Source organism: Siniperca chuatsi, linkage group LG9 (assembly GCF_020085105.1).
Source record: "Siniperca chuatsi isolate FFG_IHB_CAS linkage group LG9, ASM2008510v1, whole genome shotgun sequence".
Taxonomy (NCBI): Eukaryota; Metazoa; Chordata; class Actinopteri; order Centrarchiformes; family Sinipercidae; genus Siniperca; species Siniperca chuatsi.
Window position 1 is genome coordinate 5,527,110 of NC_058050.1, and position 23,012 is coordinate 5,550,121.

General features: G+C 39.8%; 1 protein-coding gene and 1 long non-coding RNA gene across 2 annotated transcripts in view; both read left to right on the forward strand.

The window, feature by feature from the left end:
• The first annotated feature begins 1,328 nt into the window (after positions 1-1,328).
• Positions 1,329-5,440, forward strand: LOC122881566. Its single transcript, XR_006379179.1, has 3 exons — positions 1,329-1,460; positions 2,282-2,518; positions 4,174-5,440. It is a non-coding gene; the product is annotated as an uncharacterized LOC122881566 (long non-coding RNA).
• Positions 5,441-6,583: 1,143 nt separating this feature from the next.
• Positions 6,584-23,012, forward strand: part of znf385d (zinc finger protein 385D) — a 70,274-nt gene continuing 53,845 nt past the window's right edge. The window contains exons 1-2 of the mRNA XM_044208483.1: positions 6,584-6,854; positions 15,089-15,231. Coding sequence (XP_044064418.1) covers positions 6,833-6,854; positions 15,089-15,231 — 165 coding nt within the window. The 5' untranslated portion in view covers positions 6,584-6,832. The remainder of the gene's footprint in view (positions 6,855-15,088; positions 15,232-23,012) is intronic.

Here is a 23,012-nt window from a genome sequence, read left to right on the forward strand (position 1 = left end):
CTTCAGCTTATTCATTTTAGTTTTATTTTTTTCTTCTCTCTGTTGTCATGACATTTCAGTTCGGTGCTCTATAGAGAGGTGTGGCGGTAATAGATGTTACAGAGTATTACAACATCTTGCATTACACCGACTTACATAAATATTCATCTTACAACTGCTGCATGAGAATAAGAGTTGAACCTGAACACAAATACACTGCAAAAAATGTCATTCTTCCAATTCTTCTGCCAGTTCTCAACGTATTTCTTTCCTTTTTTGGCTTTTTTGTGTGGAATAAGGATCAAAATAAAACTAAATAAGACAAGATAATAGCACAAGTATCAAGTAAATTACAAGTATCAAGTAAATTACCCTTAAAGTTGTAATTCTTAAGATTTCAGTTGTGCTTGATTTGGCAACACCCATGGTTACTGTGGTAACCAAACCAACCAAACACTCGGTCAGCAGCTACCTTTTCAGAAATACTTGATACAACTCAACAGTAAACAGTGACGCTGATATCAGTGAGGTGGAATTAGAAACATTAACACTGGATTACATGCATGCATTGTTTCCTGTGAATCGCGTGCGTGTAAAGGCAAAAAAATCCAGGGCAGGAGTGGCGGACTCCACCCCTGACAATGAAAACTACTATACAGAAAGGTACACTGAATGGCTATTGCTGAAAAAATGCAGATCACAAATAGCAACAAGAATGAGGTTTGATTTAATTAAAATCCCAACAATTATAAATTTAACTTCTTAATTCTTTAAGTACATTTATTTTCAATTAATCGAGGTGTAATTATTTCAACCCACTGACAGATTGCTTTTGCTTGTTTTTAATCTGACTGGGGTTAGAGGGTTTTAGCTTGAATGTTCCAAACAAACAAATTATAACAAATAACAGACACATGGATTACAGTACTCAGATGCAATTATTCACTTACTAAATTTGTGTATCACACGGTGTCAGCTGGTTTCTCAGCGGCGCCACACAGGTCGACCTCCCACATAACTCTGATCTGTTACAGGCCAAGACAATCAGAAGTTCTCCTGTGAGTCCCTTGGAGTCTCATTTCTCTCCTTTCTCTGTCTCTTTACAATCCTCCAACTCCTCTTCTCTCCTCTCTCCGGCTGCTGGTGGATGGCTTTGAAAAGTTGAGAGTCTGCCTGTTGATCAGATAGCCCTATAACTAATGAAAAGCGTCATGGAAGTGACAGCAAGATTAATGAAGTATCCTGGGCTGCACTCACATGCGGCGGACTGGGGCTTTTCCTGCAGGGCTGCCGCTGCTGCTTAACTGCTATTTATGGTGACAAATAATGCCCCATTCTGCCACCAACACCTGCGAGTCAAGGTTAAAAAACATATTTGCCACAGCCGGTCCACGGCAGAGGACGACAGGATGGGGGAACGGGATAAAGCAATGGAAGATGGAAGGGAGGAAGGAGGACAAAGAGGAAGGAGAAGAGAAAGGGTGAGCTGCCATTTCAGCTATAGAATAAACTTATTTACTAGAGCTGGACTCTGCGGGGATGTCGGGGGAGATGGTGGGGGGTGGACAGGGAGAATGGGAATTCAGGATTAATTGAAAACATCTGTGCTGTGCAAAATGGCTGCAGCAGAGGAGCCTGAAGGGGATGATAGCAGAGAGGAATCTCACACAGCACTTCAGAACATTTATTATATTTGATTCTACATTATTAATTTTTTTTCACTCATGACGAAACAGCCGATGATGTCACCAACTGTCTGGCTGGATATCTCAGTGTGTGTATGTGTGTGTGCACAGGCAGACATCACTTTGATCAAGAAAGCATCTCATTCGCAGTCGATACCGCTGGGCCAGAGCTCAGGAGCGGTCAATTCTGTCTGACCTTCAGACGCAGCGTTACAGTGGGCCAATCAGACAGAGTGTGTGTGTGTGTGTGTGTGTGTGAGATCAATCTAAAATCCAGGCGGAGGTTAAGCACACATGGGAATACTATCGAAAACACACATATACACCATAACAGAGATGAACACACACAGATAAACACGGGGACAATTCTGCTAAGACCTTCGGGATCGTTTGAACTTCTGTTATCAATGCTGTACAAACACAACACATCTGTACAGAAACACAGGTGCAAATACGGACCCTGTTATGCTTCTTCTATACATGCTCCATGTTTCAACACCCACACATGCATACGTTCAAAAATACACATAAAAACACACAGTTGTTGTTTCCCTCTGTCAGCATGTTTTTTACACCAGAAAAACATCTTCTGCTCCTTCTTCTTGTTTTTTTTTCAGCTTCACGTTCACACCTATGGACTCAAACACTGGAGGAATTGAACCTCGAAATGACAACCTGGCCCCTGCGGCGTGACTCGGGGAAGTTGAGACAGATCCAGCTTTATGCAAATGACCTCTGACACATGGGATTGACTACCAATTGTAATAGTTTTGATTCTCTCTAGAAACAGAAGCACAGTTGTTTTCTACTCAAACTCGACTTGACGTGACGTACCTTCTTCAAACAAAATGGAGGTAAAGCTGACGGTCGCAGTCAATGGCTCACTGATTCTCTGTGATATAACTAACATGATGAACTACCAGGATTTGGATTAAAAAAAAAAACAATGCATGGAAGCACAACGTTCAGGAAATGAATTACTTTGTTGTGTGTCTGTATATTGGCAAAGGGAAAAAGTAAGAGCTGCGTATGTGTATTACTGGCTCAGTGCTAACACACCAGCAAGCCATGCGCTCTGTATTTGGATAAGGAAAGACACGTTAAATTCTGGCATTGTGATCGGAATGGGATCAGATAGGCCAGACCATTGCTGGAGGTGGTCTGGCTCTCAGCCAGGTGGAAATGCAATCCGAATGTGACCATATTCTTACGAAAAACATCCATCCAACAAGTTAAAGGTCACCTAAGTTTGCTTCTTCCTGTTAGTTTAAACAAGCAGTAGCTAACAAATAGTACCACGCAAAAAGTGATTTAAAAATGAATGATGTGCATCCATGGCATTGCTTCCCTTGATCTGGGATGTGCCATGTTTGTTGACAAGTTTTCCAACCACGCCTAGCTGATTTACATATTGAGATCAGATCACAAATGCAGCTGTAAATAGCTGTTAAAGTCTGTATGTGTGAACAGGGAGATCCAGTGTTGCTGCCTTCCCTGATGCATGCTTTGACTCCACCAGAAAAACCAAAAATAAATTTAATAAATTTGATAATACGAAGGGCTGCTGTAAAAAAAAAAAAAAAAAGCTCACACAGTTTGTGTGGACAAAGCAGACAAATCCATTATTTGCAATAACATAGAGTGAATATCATAATTGTGGGACACAATTAACCAGCTCTTCATTTGAGTTATGTAATCACCATTTTACATTGGTGATTACATTTGAGTCACCATATAAACCACAAGATTAAATACAAGGCCAAACTGGAAAAACCCTGGCATGTCGTTTGACACTTACCGTTGTTAGAAGACATTTCTAATCACCTAAAAAATTCCTTTGTGCTGCTGGTAAGAAAAATATCACAGTAAAGGAGATTTTTTTGCAGGTTCACAAGACTCTTTTCCTTCAACCAAACAAAGATGGCAGCTGGAAATGTAATTGCAAATGTATTTCCTTTCTCATCTTGTAGCTATGAATCATCGCCAAAACTAACAATTTTCTTATCAGGTTAATTTATTTATAAGTTACATATAATTTTCATATAATTCATATTTTCCTTGCATTGATGAGGGGGCATGTGTGAATAGGACTGTATAATTTTTTGTGTGCGTACATTTGTGTGTGCTTTGCAGCTGTTAATGTTTATCAGAGTCTGTGTGTGTGTATGTGTCAGGGGCTGTGTGGGTGTATGAGCTTGTTTGCATGTTGTCTGTGTTTTTGGGTCTATGTGTGTGTCTTCAAGTGTTTTTAGCATGTAATGTAGTATTTAAGAGTGTGGTTGTTTATCAGTTTCTGTAAGTCTGTGTGTGTGTGTGTGTGTGTGTGTGGGAGGGGGGTGGCTTTAGAGCAGCCTGTACGCATATCTCTTGTTGAGCTTGTCTTCATGTGTGCATCTGTATCTGTGAGTGTGTGTAGTAGTTTTGTGCCTGTAATAGGTTTCTGAAAATCCTGTGTGTGTGTGTGTGTGTGTGTGTGTGTGTGTGTGTGTGTGTGTGTGTGTGTGTGAAGGCTACAGATAGTGGGGAGCAGCAGCAGTGTCTCATGGCTGCAGAAGCAGAGCAGCGGCAGCAGCCTGATATCAGCTCCTGTTGAGTCTGATTACAACCAGCCAGAGAGGAGAAAAAACTAATCATGAAAAGAGAGAGAGAGTGTCAGACAGAAGGGAACGAAATCCAACAGAAAGACAGTCTGGGAATGTGTGTGAGCATCAGAGAGAAAACAAAAGAGTGAGTGTCATCAGCAAAGGGCGAAAAGGAACTGTAAAAGAGGAGGGAGAGAAAGACAAAAGACAGAATCAATCAGTGCACTTACATGTACTTTAGTTAACTGTGTTACTATCAGCTTTCTGCAGTAATCTGATTTCTTAAACAGTGTAAACAAAAAACCTGGTTTCCATAATTGGGGTAGGCGATTAGAGAAACCTGATTACTTCTGCTGGAGAACAGACTTCAGATAGGGAAAGTATCACTATGACAGCAGAGCGACTATCGTTACATGTAGCGAAGTTTCAAAATAATTTAATTCAAAGTCTGACTAAAATAAGGTTGCGGAAAGGGGAGAAATCTGATTACTGACTGTTGCATGTATACCATACATGGTTTTTATAGTTGGACACAATAAACAAGTTACTCTATAGCCCCACAGCCGTCTCACAGATCCTGAGGCGTTCATAAAATTTGTTACAGGGAGAAAGTTGAAAATACAAACTGCAAATAAACACAAGGGGGAAGAAAAAAAATACAAACTCACCAGATGGTACGCAATCTTCCTAGGAACTTGGACACAAGTAACAAAAAACATGATGAAAAGAAAGAAAAGGTCTATTCCAATAAAGTCAATGCAAACCATTTTAAATCAAAGATGACTCTAGAGTGCTCTGGAGTGCTCAGTGCAGAGGCTACAACTAGTGATTAAAACAATTTGGGCACCAGTGGCAGCACTGAGCGCTCTGCTGCAGAGCAGTACTCCAGTTGGTGAGCAAGAAAGAAAACCTGCACCATATTTGATTTAACAAGGTTTGCATTGACGCTAAAGGGAAATACTTCTGTCTGTCAGCATAAATGTTTATTGTTCCTTTACACTAGCTTGAAGTTTTTCAAATATATATTTTTGCCACTTGGGGGCAGCACAACAAGCTGTTAACAAAACACTGACATATTGATACCTTATTAAGTTATTATGGTGAAAGTGTTAGCACACAACTGCCTAGTTACATATCTACCAGATACAGAGCAACATTAGCATTCATTTGAAGTCATGTCAAGTCTGATATTTACTCTCCTTTTAGCTCTGTTTTGGTCCCCACCAACTCCTGGGGGAAATATCTGGCTCTTTAGTTGCTAAATGTTCATTAGCTAGTTGCTAACTTTGTCTGTCCGTCATTTGGTGCTGGGCAGGTAGTGTAGATTTTAGTGGAGTGTATTTCTCTGGAAACAGCTGCCTGCCGCGGCTGAAAATGAGGTTGATGAGAGCAGTGAGAGTCAATCAAAACAGTAAAGCTGTGGGCCGTAAAACCAAAACAATGAGCTCAAAGGTGTTAAAAACTCTGTGGAGTTGAGGGGAACCACAGAGTTGGGTGAAAATTCTCTGTGGGTAAGTCATTACAAGTTGCACCTTTCACATTATATATAGTCATTTGATCCATTGTTAATATAAATATATTGATTAGTGCAGTTTTAAAAGTCACTAAGAAGATTGCCTACCACCCAGTTAGGTTGTATTTTTAACATTGCTCTCATATTTTACGATTTTATGAACACCTGACTGACTGACTTTGTCTTGAGTTTGAGTTTGATACACACAATGGTCTACTTCCTATGTGTTGCCCAATTTCCAACATAACTTGATTTCTTGCAGCAATGCATACAATTTCTTTTGTATGCATGTAAACGTGCTGAGTGAAAGAGAGACAACGATAAGAGACAAAGAGTGTTAGTTAAGAAAGGCAGCGAGAGAGAGAGAGAGACAAACACACTGCAAAGATATTTACCAAGGTGGAAACAGAGAGAGAGATAAGGAAGAGAAAGAACCAGGGGAGAGCGAGGGAACAGTCAGAGTAAAGAGAAAAAAAAAGAGAAAAGGAGCAAGCTGGAGATGGAAGCAGGGAAAGGGGAATAAGATCAAATAAAGGAGAGACAGCTGGGAAAAGCAAGGAGTGAGAATGAGAGAGAGAGAGGCTTGGTTGACACATAAAACAAAGATGAGACACCTAGACAGAGAGAGAGAGAGAGAGAGAGAGAGAGAGAGAGAGAGAAAGAGGCATTTGTGGAGAAGAGGTTGTTGCTGGAAAATGTAGACAGACACCTCGGAGAGAGAAAAGAAAGAAGCGAAGGGATCCAGTGTGTGGAGGGGCCAGAGAGGAGGAGGAGGAAGACAGAGGGGGAGGAGGGAGGGGAAGTGCTAAAGAGGAAGGGAGGGGACGAAACAGGCAAGGGAGGACCAGTACGAGGAGAGAGAGAGGCAGATACGGAGGTCCACAGACAGCAGCAGCGTGCAGAGTGCAGCATGCAGAGTGGCCATTGACACTGCTGTTGGATTGAACACACATGCACAGACACACACACCCCTGAGGAGTGTATGAGACATGCCCAGGCTGCTGTCCATGGACACACACACACTGGCAGGGCACCAGAGAGGAAATACAGCAGACCCCAGAGCCTGAGGAGCTATGGAGAGCAGCATGTTCTTTGGTGAGTTTGTATTTATATGTGTGTTTGTTTAGGGTTTACATGCATAATCTCATCCTTGTGTGTCTGTGCAGATTCCTTCATCTAAGCATAAATTTGTGTTTCCTTACTTGTTCTGGATACTGAAAGCACGAATAGAATAAGCGCTGGTTTCCATTAAAGGAAACGAGCATGAAGTTACACACCTAGGAGACCTGGGTTTTTGTGTGTGTGTGTGTGTGTTCACTGCATGTGCTTTATCAAAGTCAAATGCAGAGTATAAGTGCAAACTCTCCCTCTCCTAAATGTAAATGGATTCCAGTCTGCCTGTTACTTGTTCTGGAAACTAAAAAAGATGGATAGGAGAGGTGGTTGCTGTTACACCAGAAAAATAAAAAAAGGAAAAGAAAGAAAGCGTGAAGTTGCACACCGAGGGTTCCTAAAAATGTTGAATGAACCTACTCACCAGGTAACCCCCTTCCTCATGCTCATGCTCTGGTTTATTGGACTAAATCCCAGTTGTTGAGGCTGCTGTGAATCCAAGCTTTGGATTTAATTGTTGCTGTTTGACCAGCTTACTGTCCATAGGAATCCAAATAAGATGGGAGTTGCTAGAATCGAGAGCCACTTGATATTCTGTGAAGGATATTTAGAGAAATTTAGAGAAAGGCCCCCTCCATTAGTTTTTATGGAAGAGACTGGAGGAGGCTTAGGAAGACTTAATGCGCGAGTGGCTTCTCGTCAAGTGCTCTTCTCACGGCTGGCTTACAGTCACATAGGAGGAATAATTACACAGGGATCCGGAGTTCTGAGGGGGTGATTTGTTAAATGAAAGACTCTTTTTTTTTAATCCCGGGGATTAAAGCGATCTGAAGTTACAGACCGTGGCTTGTTTGAGCGAGAAGGATTTTCTCTTGTCATGCCATACACGGGGGGGGGTGGTGGTGGTGGGGGGTGGGGGTGGGGTGGTGGTGGTGGTGGGGGGGGGGTGTTGAGGAAAAGAGTGCTGGGAGCTTATAAATGAATAAGATGTCAGGTGCAGAGACAGCTTCAGCTCTTTGAGATCCACCGCCGATGTTGGTCAGGAGTGCAGCTTCTGGAAAGCAAAGAGAAAATAAAGGTGATGCAGGTCTGGTTGGATGGATGGGTTTGGAATTTGGCCCTCTTTAACCCAAAATCATGAGGATTGGAAGTGGAGAAGCCAAAGAACAGTTCAGGCAGGTTGCTGTGGTTGGTTTTGTCTGCGTTTTTATCAGACAAAGTATTATGAACCACCTTATCTGCTCCGCTCAGTGTAAAACAGAAAAACAAGAGGAGTAAAGGTCACTGCTTGCGTACAGGATGTGCATCGTTTTAACATTTATGAATGCAATCCTGAGTGCACAACAGCACTGCATAGAGAAAATAGATGGTATCTCTTAAAAGATTAATAACACTGTTCACCAGCTCTGCATTGCTGCTATTATACGGGAACATGTTTTCGGTTAAAGTGATTAATATCAGGTGACTTATCATGAGAAGAGCCCGCGAGACTCTTGAACTGTTCGGAACAAGATACCGAAATGGGGAAAAAATAAACAAACAGATCAAAAGGAAACGGTCCTCTTGCATTAAAAGCTGTCCACATACATTAAAACCAGGCAGTTAAAGAACCGTAACCCAGCAGGCTAATAGGTCTTGAGTGTGTGCTGCAATCATACAAGCTATTAGTGTTGTTGAGTCGAAGGCCCGGAGGAAATCTATCCGGTGTGTCTGGCTTTGCGGTCGGCGTTTAGCAGCACGTAAACGTCTATTTGGTTAACCTCAGATTACAGAGCACATGGGAAGTGATTGTTGGATCAGATTCAGAGACAGCTGTGTTTATTAGTGAGCTACACTCATGACAGCAGCACGAGCTGCAGTATGCTAATCTGAAGGGGATGGAGGCAGCGTGTGTTATGTAGCTGGGAGCCAAATGCATGCTGTATGCCACACGTGGGTGAGATTTATGATATTTCATAAGAATACAGAGCTTATCCTGTAAAGGTTAATTGGAAAATCAGTGAAAGTGTAGCTTTCTAAAAAATAAGAATGTTTTTAATCTACCCTTTGTAGTAACTTCGTTCAATTTAATGGGGGTGAAATGATTTTATCCTCCTCGCTTGAAAGGAAGTAGGCTACTGATCTCAGAGCATGTTAAGGGTCACGGAATACAATCAGCAAACTCCATGAAAACACAAAGGTGTTAATCACATTCGTAACGTCATCAGCATACGAATGACTTTCAGTGGAATTCAGATTTATCTAATAATTGGATTTATGTTTGTTGAGCGAATAGCGTGTACAAGGGCGATCTTTTTATTTTGAGGCTCTCCGGCTGCGCGGACTCTCAGCTTCTCTGGACAGATCTTATCGGAGGAGCAGCCAGGTTCAGGACACTAAGAGAAGGCGGGAGGTGGAGGAGAGCGGCACAAGATGATTAATTATTAATGCCAGTCGGCGTCCTCCAGACATAATTTTTACTCTCTCCCTCTCTCGACATACTGCCGCAGGAGTAAAAACGCTTGAGCCCACATAAGTGAATGTTTCAGGAAGGGCAATGCAGAGGACAGTCAGAGTCTGAAGCACACCATGATACAGTAACCATACACATCCTGTCCAATGAGCTGCTCTTAATGTCTCACACTGTATGTATAATTAAACACAGAATGGATAAACAAAGGCCAGTGGGTAAAAAACTGTTTCAAATATTTCCAGAAGTCAGATCTCATCTCATTTCTACATCATTACACTTCTGGGCAAAGCAGGCAAAAAAGCATCTCCAAAAGCCTCAAGGTTCAATGTGATCGACTGGTTTGTGGTAATTTGATTAATTAAAATTATGTTTCAGAATATGCACCTCTAATGCATGAGATCATCTGACTTGATAAGGTCTTCAAACCTGCATTAATTAGTTTTGTTTGGCCACTTGGAGGAAGAACTCTGAAAGGAACTGAAAATCACAGACTTCTAACATATTATGACCGTATTTACTGGAGTAATGTTTCTGGTGATGTGACGAATGTAAGTGCAACTCACTTTCCTACTATCTCTGATTTGGTTTCCACCAAATATCTGGCTCTTTAGCTGCTAAATGTTCACAAGCTAGATGCTAACTTTGTCGGTCTGACATTTGGTGCTGGGAAGGTGGCATAGAGTGGGTTTTTAGAGCTTTTTCGCTGAAAACAGTTGCCTGTTGCATCTGAAATTGCGGATGAGAGCGGTGAGAGTGAACCAAAACAGTAAAGTTGTGGGCCATAAAACCAAAACAACAAGCTGAAAGACGTTAAAATGCTCTGCATTACTAAGGGGACCTGCAGTGTTGCGTGAGAATTTTCTGTGGGTTAGTCACAACAAGCAACACCTTTCTGATCTGATCTGTTGTTGATATAAAAATGTTGATTTGTGATTGACTTTATTACCTGATTTTGAGGCACTGTCCTGAAGACTTGCATTATTTCAGTAATGTGCTTATATGTTGCATATTCTGAAATTAATTCACGTCTAATCAAATTATCATGCAGCAAATCGGGTATTCCAGCATAGGAAAACTGTAAACTGCAGACAGAAAAGTAGCCACTCTCTGCAGCTTTCTGTGTGGCCTAAAATACAAATATGTGGCTATATTTTACATAGACAAACATTTTACAACGTCAAACACTAAATCTCACATTTAACCATCACATATTTGCTGTCAGTGGCTGCATGAGAAGCTCATAGTGAGAAGTCTTCACTCAGCTACAAGACGTCATTCACTATGTAAACAGATCAGCACTGGGGAGATTGTATAGATGGGACAATACTGACATTGATTCGATTACTTTCGTTTTGATCGTCTCAATAAATGCTCCTGACAGAAAAATTGAATATAAGACCAGAGTGAAGACAAAACTGTAAATTCTTCTTTTTCCACGGTTTAATGCTGCCTGACTCCCAGGCTGCTCAGTCAGTCTTCTACTAGTGTTTTTAAAGACCTGCTGACCTTTCAGCGTGGAGTGACTCTCCTGAGTGACTCTCGATGCAAAGTAGATGACGCTGTCAGCTGGAGCGACTCAGCCCACCTGTGCCCTGCTCTCTGCCCATGGAGTCACAATTCAGAAGCTGTTGACAGAACTCAAATATTAACATTTTTTAGCCAAACACTTCTAACAAAGTGATAATGACGGATGCCATCTGTGCTTTTCTGCCAGAGCCTGCTGTAACGGGCTTTGGATTAATGCTGGACTATCTTGATTTTCCTGCTCTGCCTTATATTTTACACTTTTGCTGGTGGTGACAGATGATCGGAATGAAACACTAACCTCTGCTGCAGGCTGGAATGTGCTTTTCTGTTTGGGCATGTTTGCTGGATTGCGATTGTTTCGTTATCTTACACAGCACGAGACAAAAGAAAATCAATCTGCCTTATTATGCCTCAAACAGTGTGAGGTTTAGGAAGGTATGTGAGGTTAGAAGAGGTTAAATACAGTGGACACTGTGTCCAGTGAGGGACAAAATTGTACTTTATTTCCATTTTAATCTACTTTTCTACACAACTATAGTATACGGTAACTATATATTACTCAGCTATACTTATTTGACAGCTATAGTTACTAGTTCCTTTACAAATTAGGATTTTTGGATTTTTAGCCATGCTAGCGGAGTGGCTCTCTGGATGGCAATGTTGGTCTGTCATTTTTCTTTCTTCGGTGCACAGAAAGCGATGCATGCAAGTGAGAATTAAGTGTAACAACAAGTTCAAAAAAGTTCTCCTTTGTTTTTCGACAGTGTGGGTTTAGGGATGACAATGTCAGTCTGCCTGTTGGTTGTTCCACCACTTTGGTCCAGACTGAATATCTCAACAACTACTGGATGGATTGTCATGGAATTTGGTACATTCATGTCCCCTTGTCCAGTACTCTGGTTTATGACCAAATACCTGCAAAACTAATGACATTTCCAAAAGCCTTAGCTGTACTTTGTGTTCAGTGCTAATTAGCAAATGTTAGCATGCAGCAGCTCCGTTTGTGTCCTCACAGGACGTGTTTTATCCGCATTTACGTGCGGATAGCGCGAGTGAAATGCAAGCCGTCACACAGCCTGTGTAGACAGCTGTATTGATTAAAAGTGAAACGTAACTGTTACATCAAACCTGTGTGAGATGGACGACTGAAAAACATGGATAAAACGCCTCCGGTGTAGACATGCCTTAAGATGGTGGACATGGTAAACACTTTACCTGCTAAACATTAGCATGTTAGCATTGTACTTGGCATGCTAACATGCTCATTGTGAGCATTAGCACTGACATTAGCACTGACATTAGCATTTTACAGCCTCACAGAGCCACTAGCATGACTGTAGACTCTTGTTTATTCAAAACATATAATCATCAACATATAAAATACGATGCATTGTTATAGATGAAACTATCCACAATATGAAAAGTAGTTAAAATGAGCTCTTCTTTGCTCAGCTGCAACATTAAAAAGCAATAATAACACAATAGTGTTATCATTAATATTATAATAAACCTATATACTTTTACAGAAGTAAAATGTTTAATGCAGAACTTATACTTGTATAAAATTTTTGTATTACTATCTTTACTTAAGTAAAGGATCTGGACACTTGTTCCACCAGTGACTGTGTCAATAGAAAAACTTTAAAACTTTATTGTGATTTCTTGCTCAGTGGTGGAACTAATCACCTCTGTGTGATGTTACAGAATAGAAAACTCACAGACTTCAGCCGTGGTGACATGTCAGATTTCATTTCTTATCACTCAGCAAACCAAACACAGCCCTATCAAACAAATTCACATTTCAGTTTGTCACTCTTCATCTCACTGTAGACTAATCCCACACATCAGCCCTGGTGTGTTTGAACGGGCTGTTTTGACTGTGCACGTCAGAGCTGTGAATGGTCGATTTGGCAGGGCGCGAGGTGAGGCGCGCCTGCGGGCTGACGTCAGGCTGGCATGTCGAGAGATGGCACGGTTGGATGATCCCTACAGAAGGACATGCTTTGCTAAAGTTGGGACTAGGACGTGCCTCCACATGAGAGACGGCATGTGTTCTTTTTCCAACAGATGGCAGCGCTCCGGCGACTGGAGGGAGAAGACAGAAGACAGAGTGAGAGAAGGGGGGACAGTCTGTGGTTTTCCCCTCTTCTCTTCTCGTCTTTATGACATTTTCTTTTTATTTACCCCTTACCACTGCCTGGGGACCGAAACGTGGCAAACCTTGTTTTATTTGTCTCAAGACGGTGGTTTGATACTGTATCTGCCAGTGCTTTAGAGCCATGCTGGCCCAGAGTTCCACTGTTGTTAAATGTGCAGCGATAAAAAAAATCATCCCTCTGGTTCTCATTACAGCTTTGCAAAATGGCTTCTTTAATTCCTAATGTTTTGGAAGGCTGTGACGGTTTTCTCTGGGTTTTGTTTTTGATCCCGCCGTGTTGAAATCAGCCCTGTGCTGTTTCCAATTGGTGGTTTATAAAGCGCTCTGCTGGCGTGGTGCACTCACATGACAATAAAAGTGAAGTATTTACTTTTGTTTTTCCTAGAGATGTGTGGGCCAGGCCTCTCTTGCCATTGAATCATCTCATAAGACACACTGTGCCTGCTGCAGTCATTCCACATCAGCTATTTGTGGGGGCAATTTCAGAATGAGAACATCTGTTTCGGAGAGATAAACATCATCGCAGCATCACGTAGTGGTCATCTGCATGTACAACTTCAACACGTGTTCTCAGTACATAATTTGGGTCTGCTTGTGATTACAAGAAAAAACTGAATTCAGAGAATTCACAAGTCTGCAGCCAGTTTATCACAGACCTTTGAGCCAATTTACAGTAATGGAGACCATTCTCTTAACCATGGTGGTGGTGGTGGTTCAAGTGTTGAAATACTTTAATTAAGTACAAGTAGCAACCTCAGAATGTTAACATACTCCATAACTAGTAAAAAGTTCTGCAATCAAAATGTATTAGTTTGAGTTGATACAGTAACTAAACACGCATTAGAGTGTATTTATATATCAAGAGTAAAAGTACTCATTGTGACCAATGGACCCTGCCATTATCAATGTCTTAACATACCTGGTGCATACTTAAGTTGAATTGATGATGAAAATCCCTAGAATTGGAGATATGAAAGGAAATATGATGAATTTTGTGATGAAAGAATGAGGGGGGCAGTGGTGTAACTGTGCGAATGATCTCGGGGCGTTCCTGCAAAAGAGAGGCTTCCTCTCAGTGAAACTTCCCTGAATAAATAAAGGTAAAAAAAACAACAAAAAAAACAATCTCATTTTGTTTTTCGAAACGTGGAAGTTCATTCCTGAGTTCGGGATCGATGTGTGTGACGAAATAATCTCAAGTCAACGTCCACTTACTTGCATTTTTTTGAGCTTACAACCACATCTTACGGCCTTCATCAGCTGAGATGGAGTTGCTTAGAAGTGGACCTTGAGTTGTTATTGCGTTACAAACATTGGACATTCAGTGTGAAATCATGGAAATACCCAAAAATTGGAGATCGAAAATGAAGTTATGAGGAGTTTGTAATAAAATGTAAAAAAATATGTAATGAAATAATGACAATTTTGTAATCAAATGATACAAAAATTGCAATGGAAGACTGAAAATCTCATATTTATTTATTACTAGCATTGAAGTTCATTCATGACCTCAGTGGATCACTATGTGTGACTGAAACTAATCTCAACTCAAGGTCCACTAACTAGCTATCTTGGAGCTTTCAACCAGCTTTTTGCAGTTTAGGAGCTTTTGAAAGCTCAGAAAAAGATTGTAAATTGAGTTGTGTCACAAACATTATCCACTGGGTGCGAAAGGAGGAGAGGAGTTTGTAATAAATAGATATATAATAAAAACTTTGGAATGATGTTGGGGATTTTGGGGATTTCCAATGCAATCACATGAGTTACAACCCACTCTACAAAATTAGAAAAGTTGTTTTTACTCCTGGCATTAATTTAAATTAAATCAACTCGCACTGTAATAAGTAGAACTAAAGTAAGGGATGTCTGTTTTGGGGGCCTCAGTGGCAGAGGTGCTACATAGTTAAATAGATGAGATTTTACACAGTTACTCAGTGCAAAGAGACATTAAGTGTGTGTTTGACTAAACAAACACACACTGAAGGTTCACTTGGATGTAAACTGAAAGATTTTGGCTCAGGCTTCTGTCTCTCTTGCTGTCTGCAGTTCAACATATTGCCTTTGCTCTCCCTCCTACAGGTAACACATGTCAAAATGGCCTCATGCCTGCCCTGGTGCGTCCCACCCTGCCTGCCGTCCAGACCTCACTGGGCATGAAGCAGTTTCTCCCTTTTCCATTGGATACAGCCTCAGCGGTCCGCCTCTTCCCAGGATTCAACACGGTGAGTCTCTTGTGTGTCATGTGATCTGCTCACAGGCTTTCGGATGCTGTTTGACCCTCGCTAAGGTCATTCTGATGGATACCAGTAGGAGATATGACTGATTTTGTATTTCCTTATACTCAGGATTCCATATCTCTATTTCTAATCTCTATATATCATTGTATCATTATTGGAAACATGTCATTTTTCATTTGGTAATGCAAAAATGCTAATGAAAACATGTGATTATTGTGTACTTACTCTCCAGATAGTCTGCATATTCAATTCTGCTGGTGATTTAATGACAGCTTTGTCTTTAGGCTCTAAGACCACAATTCAGAAAGTGAGAGGAATTTGGCTGCTGAGTACAACTCATCTCCTTGTTAACAACCACATCTGTTTTTATTTTTACGCAGAAATGTAGTTTATCATAAAAATGTTGAAAACCAGTTGGCATCCTAGTTGTCTCGCTGTAGTACACAACAGCTCTGTCCAAAACATGATAAACATTTATTTTAAATGCACAGTAGGTGCCGGTGCTTCGAATGTCTACATTTCTCACAGCTAAGAATGCCTCTTTTTGAGAGAAATTCTCAGAGCAATGAGAGTTTGCAAAACATGCTCCATGTTGCACTAATGGCAGTTTGGAATGCTATTTTGTTCATTTATGTAACCTCTTCCTGAGATTGCAATATGGTGTGCACCATGTGAAGTTCAACTGCAGAAATGTTGCCAAGCAGTGCATTTTGAATTTGGAACTAATTATTAGGAAAATAGAGACGGTGGCTGTATTCGGAACCACCAAGTACATACTACAGACGAACGCAGTATTCAGTATGTACTACTTACTGCTTACTGCTTTCATAGTAGTATAAGGCCAGGCTTAGCCGGTTTCCGGTTTTGGAAAGCGGAAATAAACAATAGGAGGAATATAAATGTAAACACCACTTACAACATTTTAAAAAAAAATTTTAATTGAATCTTGTGAAAGGACAATTCACAAGTGTGACTAGGCTACAGCCTGTCTGTAACGATCGCATCGCTACATTTGTCCTTCTAACATTACCTATAACAAAGCCATAAATTCAAATTTAAATTAAGCCTGCTAAGCTAACATTTGATATCACGAAGATAGCAATGCTAACCTTAGCAAACTGTCAATAAGAAAACAACATGACATACTTAATTTAAATCTAACGTTAAGTTATATATTTATTAGGGACAAAGAAGTTATATTTCTCTATGTCTACCACTAATGCGGGTGACCTGTTGTTGAGACTGCCTGAGTAAATAAAGATTAAATAAAATTAAAAAAACATTGTTGTTACAATTCCAGCGCTTTATTGTGGGACACAGTACATGAGGTGGACTGGTCCGATGCATTCTGGAGATTTTTTCGGAATCACTACGACATCCGGGTATTTTTGGCACACTGTAGATTTAGCTTTTGTTTGCATACTGCATACTACATTCTGGCCAAATCAATACGTACTGCTCGTATGGTAGGCGATTTCGAATACAGCCAGTGTTTATTTGTTACACTTTAATGAACTAATTCCAATTGAACGCTAGTGTAACGTAAAGATTCAGTACACAGCAGGTCAGCTGAACATGCAAAAATATGGCATTTGTCTACAGTAAAGCAGACAATAAAACATAAATGAAGAATACAGTTTCCAAAATGAATATTTACTTGGGTTTAAATTTAGCTTTTCTTTCAATGGCATTCCTATTTTCTCCACAATTAGTACCAAATTACATAGTTATTATTATTAGACGGAAACTTCCTTGAGCATTATTAGGAAATTACAGACTCAAGTGTTAACAGTAGTTTTTACATTGGATGATCCCCAGCTATGCGCTCCGTCTCAGGTTTGTTGTTGAAAAAGAAACACCAATCTTCATTGTGTTTTCTTTGTGTTTGTGTCTTTTCTGATGTCTGTCTCAGCCTTCCATCATTGCTGTTGTTGGTCAGTGCTGGGCATGCTCACAACGACTCTCTGAAATGACCCCAAATCAATGGAAGCTAATTGCAGACACAGGCTGCTAATGTGTAATGGTTTACTACTTACACAGAAACAAAACCTCAACATAGAGATGGGCAGATCGAAGACCTAAAGTATTGATGCAACCAATACCACGTTTTGTTTTGAGTATCGATACTAACATCAATAGGAACAATACAAAAAAAAAACACCAACAAAAAATGAACAGATCAGCCTCTCTACTCCACTGTCTGCAAAAAACATTCTTTTGTCGTCTACAGCACGGATGTATTTGCTGTATTAGATCACATTCTTGTTTAAGCTCATTACAAAAAACACTAGGGAGAGAGAACTTAAAGCTGCAACAGAAAAGAAAGGAGGAGGAAGAGGCCTAATATTATTATTATACCATAAAAACTGCTCTGTGTTTTGACATGCATGTGATTAACAGGGAATAGTAAAAAATAATGCTTAATGTTTGCCAAATCATTTGGTGGTAATGAAATGTGTTCAGAAGTAACAGAAGTATTAATTATGCATTTACATGATAAATCGTGACACATGGCTCTCCCCTACATAATAATATAAGTCACTTATCAATGAAAAGTCATCAGTACTGATATTGTGATACTGGCCCTGGTATTACTTGCTATCACATTGAAAGTAAATGTGGTATCGTCCACTCACTAGCTTGTAAGTATAGAAATTTGGTCACGTGATAACAGTTGGTTATGTTTCGGGGGTCGTGGTCAGGTGTTAATCCTGTCTACTAGAAATTACATTTCTATTCAACTAAATATAGTTTGAAAAAAAACCCACAATGCATCACAGATTACAGTATTTAATAACATAATGAGGAAATGTTGGCAAGTCGCAAAATGTTCATACTTCACATATCAGTAATATGTTTACTGACAACATATCTTATTTGTTTTTCTTACAATAACCACTCTTGCAATATAATTGGAGCTTAAACAATTGGAAGAAATTAATCAGCAACTATTTTGATAATTGATTATTTGTCATTTTTTAAGCAAAAATGCAAAACATTTCCTAGTTCCAGCTGCTCAAATGTGAAGATTGGCTACATTTTTAGTATCATATGGTATTAACAAATTATCTTTGGCTTTTGGAAATCGTGATGGACATTTTTCAGTATTTTCTGACATTTTACAGACCAAACGATTGATTGATTAATTAAAAAAATAATCAGCAGATTAATCGATATTGAAAATAATCATTAGTTGCAGCCCTGAATACAGTACTCACTCACAGCAACTGAAGCAATCAGTAAGATTGTCGTTTCAGTTTAATACAGAAAAAGTCCATGGTGACTTTCATCTGTATTTGTTTTTGTTTATATATTATTATATAATAAGTATTTGTCTTTATGTATTGTTATTTTGATGTGGAAAAGGTTCCATCGCATTTCAGAATTTGAAATAATTCCATTAGAGCTCATTGTATTTTTTAAAAGGGGTGTCGCATTTCAGAGACAAACTCTTTAACTGTCCATTTCTCCAGTATCGATAACAGCTTTCTGAAATGCAACGGTAGCATGTGGCTACAAAGACCTTATTGGATTTGCGACCAGTGAGGCGCTACATTTTAAATGGAGCACTCACCCGATATGCACTTACTGTACCAGGACTTGTGTGTACACTTGTATGGATCTATCGATTTTCTTTTTGAAAGTAGAAAGTAATTATGAGGAAATATGTGGCCTTGCGCAGCTCGAATCAGCAAGGTCATCAAAAAAATACGATGACTCCTGGAAAAAAGAAAAACCCTGACAGATAAAAGCCTAAAAGTTTTTTTTTATTTTCAGTGTCTTCTTTTGAATTACAGGGATAGCTCAATTTAAAATCTGCTGGAACGAGAGGTTGAAATATGGAGCACAGCTGGATAAGAGTGAGAAAAAACACGCACACGAAGGAAGTAAAATACGGGGACATCACAAGAGAAAAGCCCAGATAACCCACTGGAAGACAGACTGTTTCTGCGAGGAGAGTTTCATGAGAAAGTTCAGGAATACTGCGTCCCTTTCCTCGCCCCGTCTAATCTGTATTTAACAGACTTGTCTGCAGATAATGAGTAATACACTGGGAAGCCTCCAAGTGGTGGAAAGCTGATACTAGATTAACACAAAGTAATCACCTCTTGCTCTCGCACAGACACACACCATTCTTGCTCTTTCAACCCTTTTCTCTCTCAGCCTCTTTCTGTTTTTGTCTTTTATTCTCTCAAACTTTCCTCCGAGCTCCTGATTTCCTAATCACCAGCAGAATGTGGTGCACTTGTAACAGCAGGGGTTGATACCCTATATAAAGGTGTTCATACACAAGTTACTGTTCTACATTCTGTTGTGCTGCCTACACAAGCCCCTTTTTCAGCGCTTTCAACACCAGTATAAGTTTGGTTTCAAGGGTGCAACAAAGGAGCCTGTTTGCCAGCGTGTAGGTCTGATCGGGTTTCTTTATGTGTCACACAGCCGGTTGCTTGCTGGGTGGAAAAAGATGTTTTGCAAATCATATAAACAGTGCCAGAAGAACTGAAATGTCAAGTCAGTGCCACAGAGGAAATGTCCTGAATTCAAGTTGTTAATTGATTTAAAGTAAACAAAACCTGGCAGTAAATTGTAGTATCTGAAGTAAAAGTACTCTCTGTGAAGAAAGTGAAAACCTTGAATGTCCAGGGATTTTTTTTTTGCTTTCAGATTAGCTGAAGAAGGAAAGAAATTAGGACAAAGAGAACAAAAGAAGGACAGAAAGAAACAGCTGGTGCTGAGACTAACTGCCCCCTCTCAGACACACTGACCAGTCTCACAACAACATTGCTTTGAAAAAGCCAATCAGAGTAAACCAAATGATAACGCAATGTAAAGAAACTTGGAAATTTGGAACATCGGAAAGAAGAAACTAAAAGCCAAAGTAGATCAGAATGTTATCTGGCCCTAAAAAGAGATTATAAATTGACAGAATAACCTTCTACTGTCAGAGACAGAAAGCAGAGACAGATCCTAACCAAGTACAGGCTCAGTGACCACAAACTGGCCATCGAAAAAGGAAGACACAAAAAATCCTGGCAACCAAAGGAAAACAGAATATGACAGGTGAGGTTGAGACAGAGATGCACTTTCTCCTACAATGTACAACATTCAGTGAAAGAAGGAATGTTTACTTTACTAAGTTCAATTTAGCATATTTTAATGTAATGTCAGATTTCACATTATTATTAAAAAAATTAAAAATACTCCCAGGAGAAGGAGACGGGGTATATCTTGCTGCCCAATATGTATCAACATGCCACAACCTGAGGGACAGTGAGTGACCTAGACACACAGCTCGGGTTTATTGCCAAGTAGGTTTTCACATACAAGGAATTTGCTTTGGTATATTGGTGCATAAATAAGAATTGTAGAGAAAAATAAAAATATATTAAATAAAAGCAAATAAAAAGCAAGTACTGTATGCACAATACTAACAATGTAATTTCTATTTATAACTAACTATTTAGAACTCCGTCTGACTCCGGGCTAACACCGTTAGCTCGTCCATTTTATTCGCCAGCGATCTCACGTTGCCCATTACGAGAGAAGGCAGACACGGCTTTAAATCTCTTGTTCTTAAGTCTCTTTTGTCTGCACCCCTCTCTCTTCCCTCGCTGCTTCGTTCCACCTCTGCATCCTCTGCATGCAGAGGTGGAATGAAGCGGCGAGGGGTGACAGTCCCCTTTCATACTGCTTCTGTTGTGTATTATTTTTACATTTTTAAAGTTTCACGTGCCAAGAATTTATATACATCTCGAGGCAGATGTCTCTTGATCTAAGTTAAAATGTTACAACATTACTCAGAATGCAATGACAGAATAACAGCGGTACGAAAATGAATATATATGTCACAGTTGTGAGCCTGGCTGTCCTCTGCCATTGTTGCTGAAGTCGTCTGCTGCGTTGACTGCAGTGGTCTGTGTGACTGTGGGGCAAGAGGCTGGCCGGCTGGCTAGCTAGCTACCCCCACAGGCGCTTGTGGAGCTTCTCAATTCCGAAAACTTTGGAGCACATCTTCGATTCGCTATCAATTTTCGTAAAACTGCCAAAATCTACACAGTTCAGTGATGAAGTGAATTCAGTGATGAAATAGCATACAAAAATTTCAAAACACTTTGCTTTGTTGGCCTCTTTCTCTGCTGCTTTCCGCTCCTCTCTTGAATGCCGAAATGAATGCTGGGATATTTGTGCTGTCAAGTTCATACAAGTTACCAACCGATGCATCCTCGGTAAAATGGGCGTCTCAAGAACACTTCTGGGAATTTTAACCGTTCTTGGCGAAATGCGAACTTGTGTACTGGGCAGTACTTGGGCCGCAAAAGATGACGTTTCACAAGGACACAAGAACACAAGTACAGACAAGAACGATTTTATTTTAAGGTATTTTTTTAACCTATTTGACCTATATTAACAGAAAAATCACAATTCTTCTGTTTATGTACATTTTTGTTGTTGTTTTATTTCACACTTGATAAATAAACAAAAAAATAAACATATTAGTGATATGCTGTGGGTTAATCTCTTATTAAATGTAAAATGTGGGGTATAAAAGACAAAGTTTCCCTCTAAATTGTAGCAGAGTTTAAGTATAAAGCTGCACAAATGGAAATACTAAAATATGTTCTTAAGTAAAGTCAATAACTTTCTTAACTTTAACAAAAAAGTTACTTTCCACCTCCACATATGGGCGATATGGCTTCAGTCAAGCAGTTTATTAGAAAATGCAGATCTAGCATTATAATTGTGCAAAGAAACTAACAGCTGTTCGATCGAGTGCAGCAGATTTTGTGATTTACAGATCAAGCTGAAGCTAGTTTCCATCCCACCGAACGCACACACATTATATCTGCTCAGATGAGGTCGGATTTACTTACAGTATTTCCCTCAGGGCTCAATAAACATTTACACTCCCTTATTAAAAAAAATACCAAATGGTCATACAGATGATGATGACAGTTCTTCCATTAACATACTGCAGCAGTAGGAATACACTTTATCCTGGGAACATTCACATTATTGCAAGTATTCTTCATATGTGGTACAAAAGAAAATAGAAAGTAGTAAAAGCGTGTTTGTGTCTACACCTGCATGAAATGGGACTAATACCAAAGTCTGTTGTTGAGCCTTTGCGCAATCTTGTTCTGGGCTGAGTGACTGACACCATCAGGAAGTCCTTAGCCAGAGGGAAAGAAAAGATGTTTGTTATCCCACCGCATTTTCTCTCTCTCTCTTTCTTTCTTTTTGACCCTGGTGGGCCCCTTGATACAAGGAAATGTTACAGAAAAATGTGGCTTCAAGTCATAAAAAAAGACTTCATGCATGTAACTACACGTGCTCCGAGACACAGGGGTTAAAAAGGTCTTTCAGGAGGCTCCAGTTTGAAAGGAGCTTTCAGACAAATAAGGTGACGTTGTAGTTCAGAGCAGAACACGTTGTCTTATATTGGTCATGTTTTTATTACCAGGTGTTGAGCAGTTTATGAGCTACTCTATATCTACTTCTGTTTCTTCACCCCTAACAACACAAGGGTTGCTGATTGATTTCATTGAGTCTGTTTTTTACAGATGTGTTCTTCAAGTTCGTCATTTCGATACAGGTGTTGTTTTATTGTGTTCAGTGTTGTTTTAATATGATGATATTAACAGGAATCAATAGAGTATCTCTCAGTTTTATCTATCTATCTATCTATCTATCTATCTATCTATCTATCTATCTATCTATCTATCTATCTATCTATCTATCTATCTATCTATCTATCTATCTATATG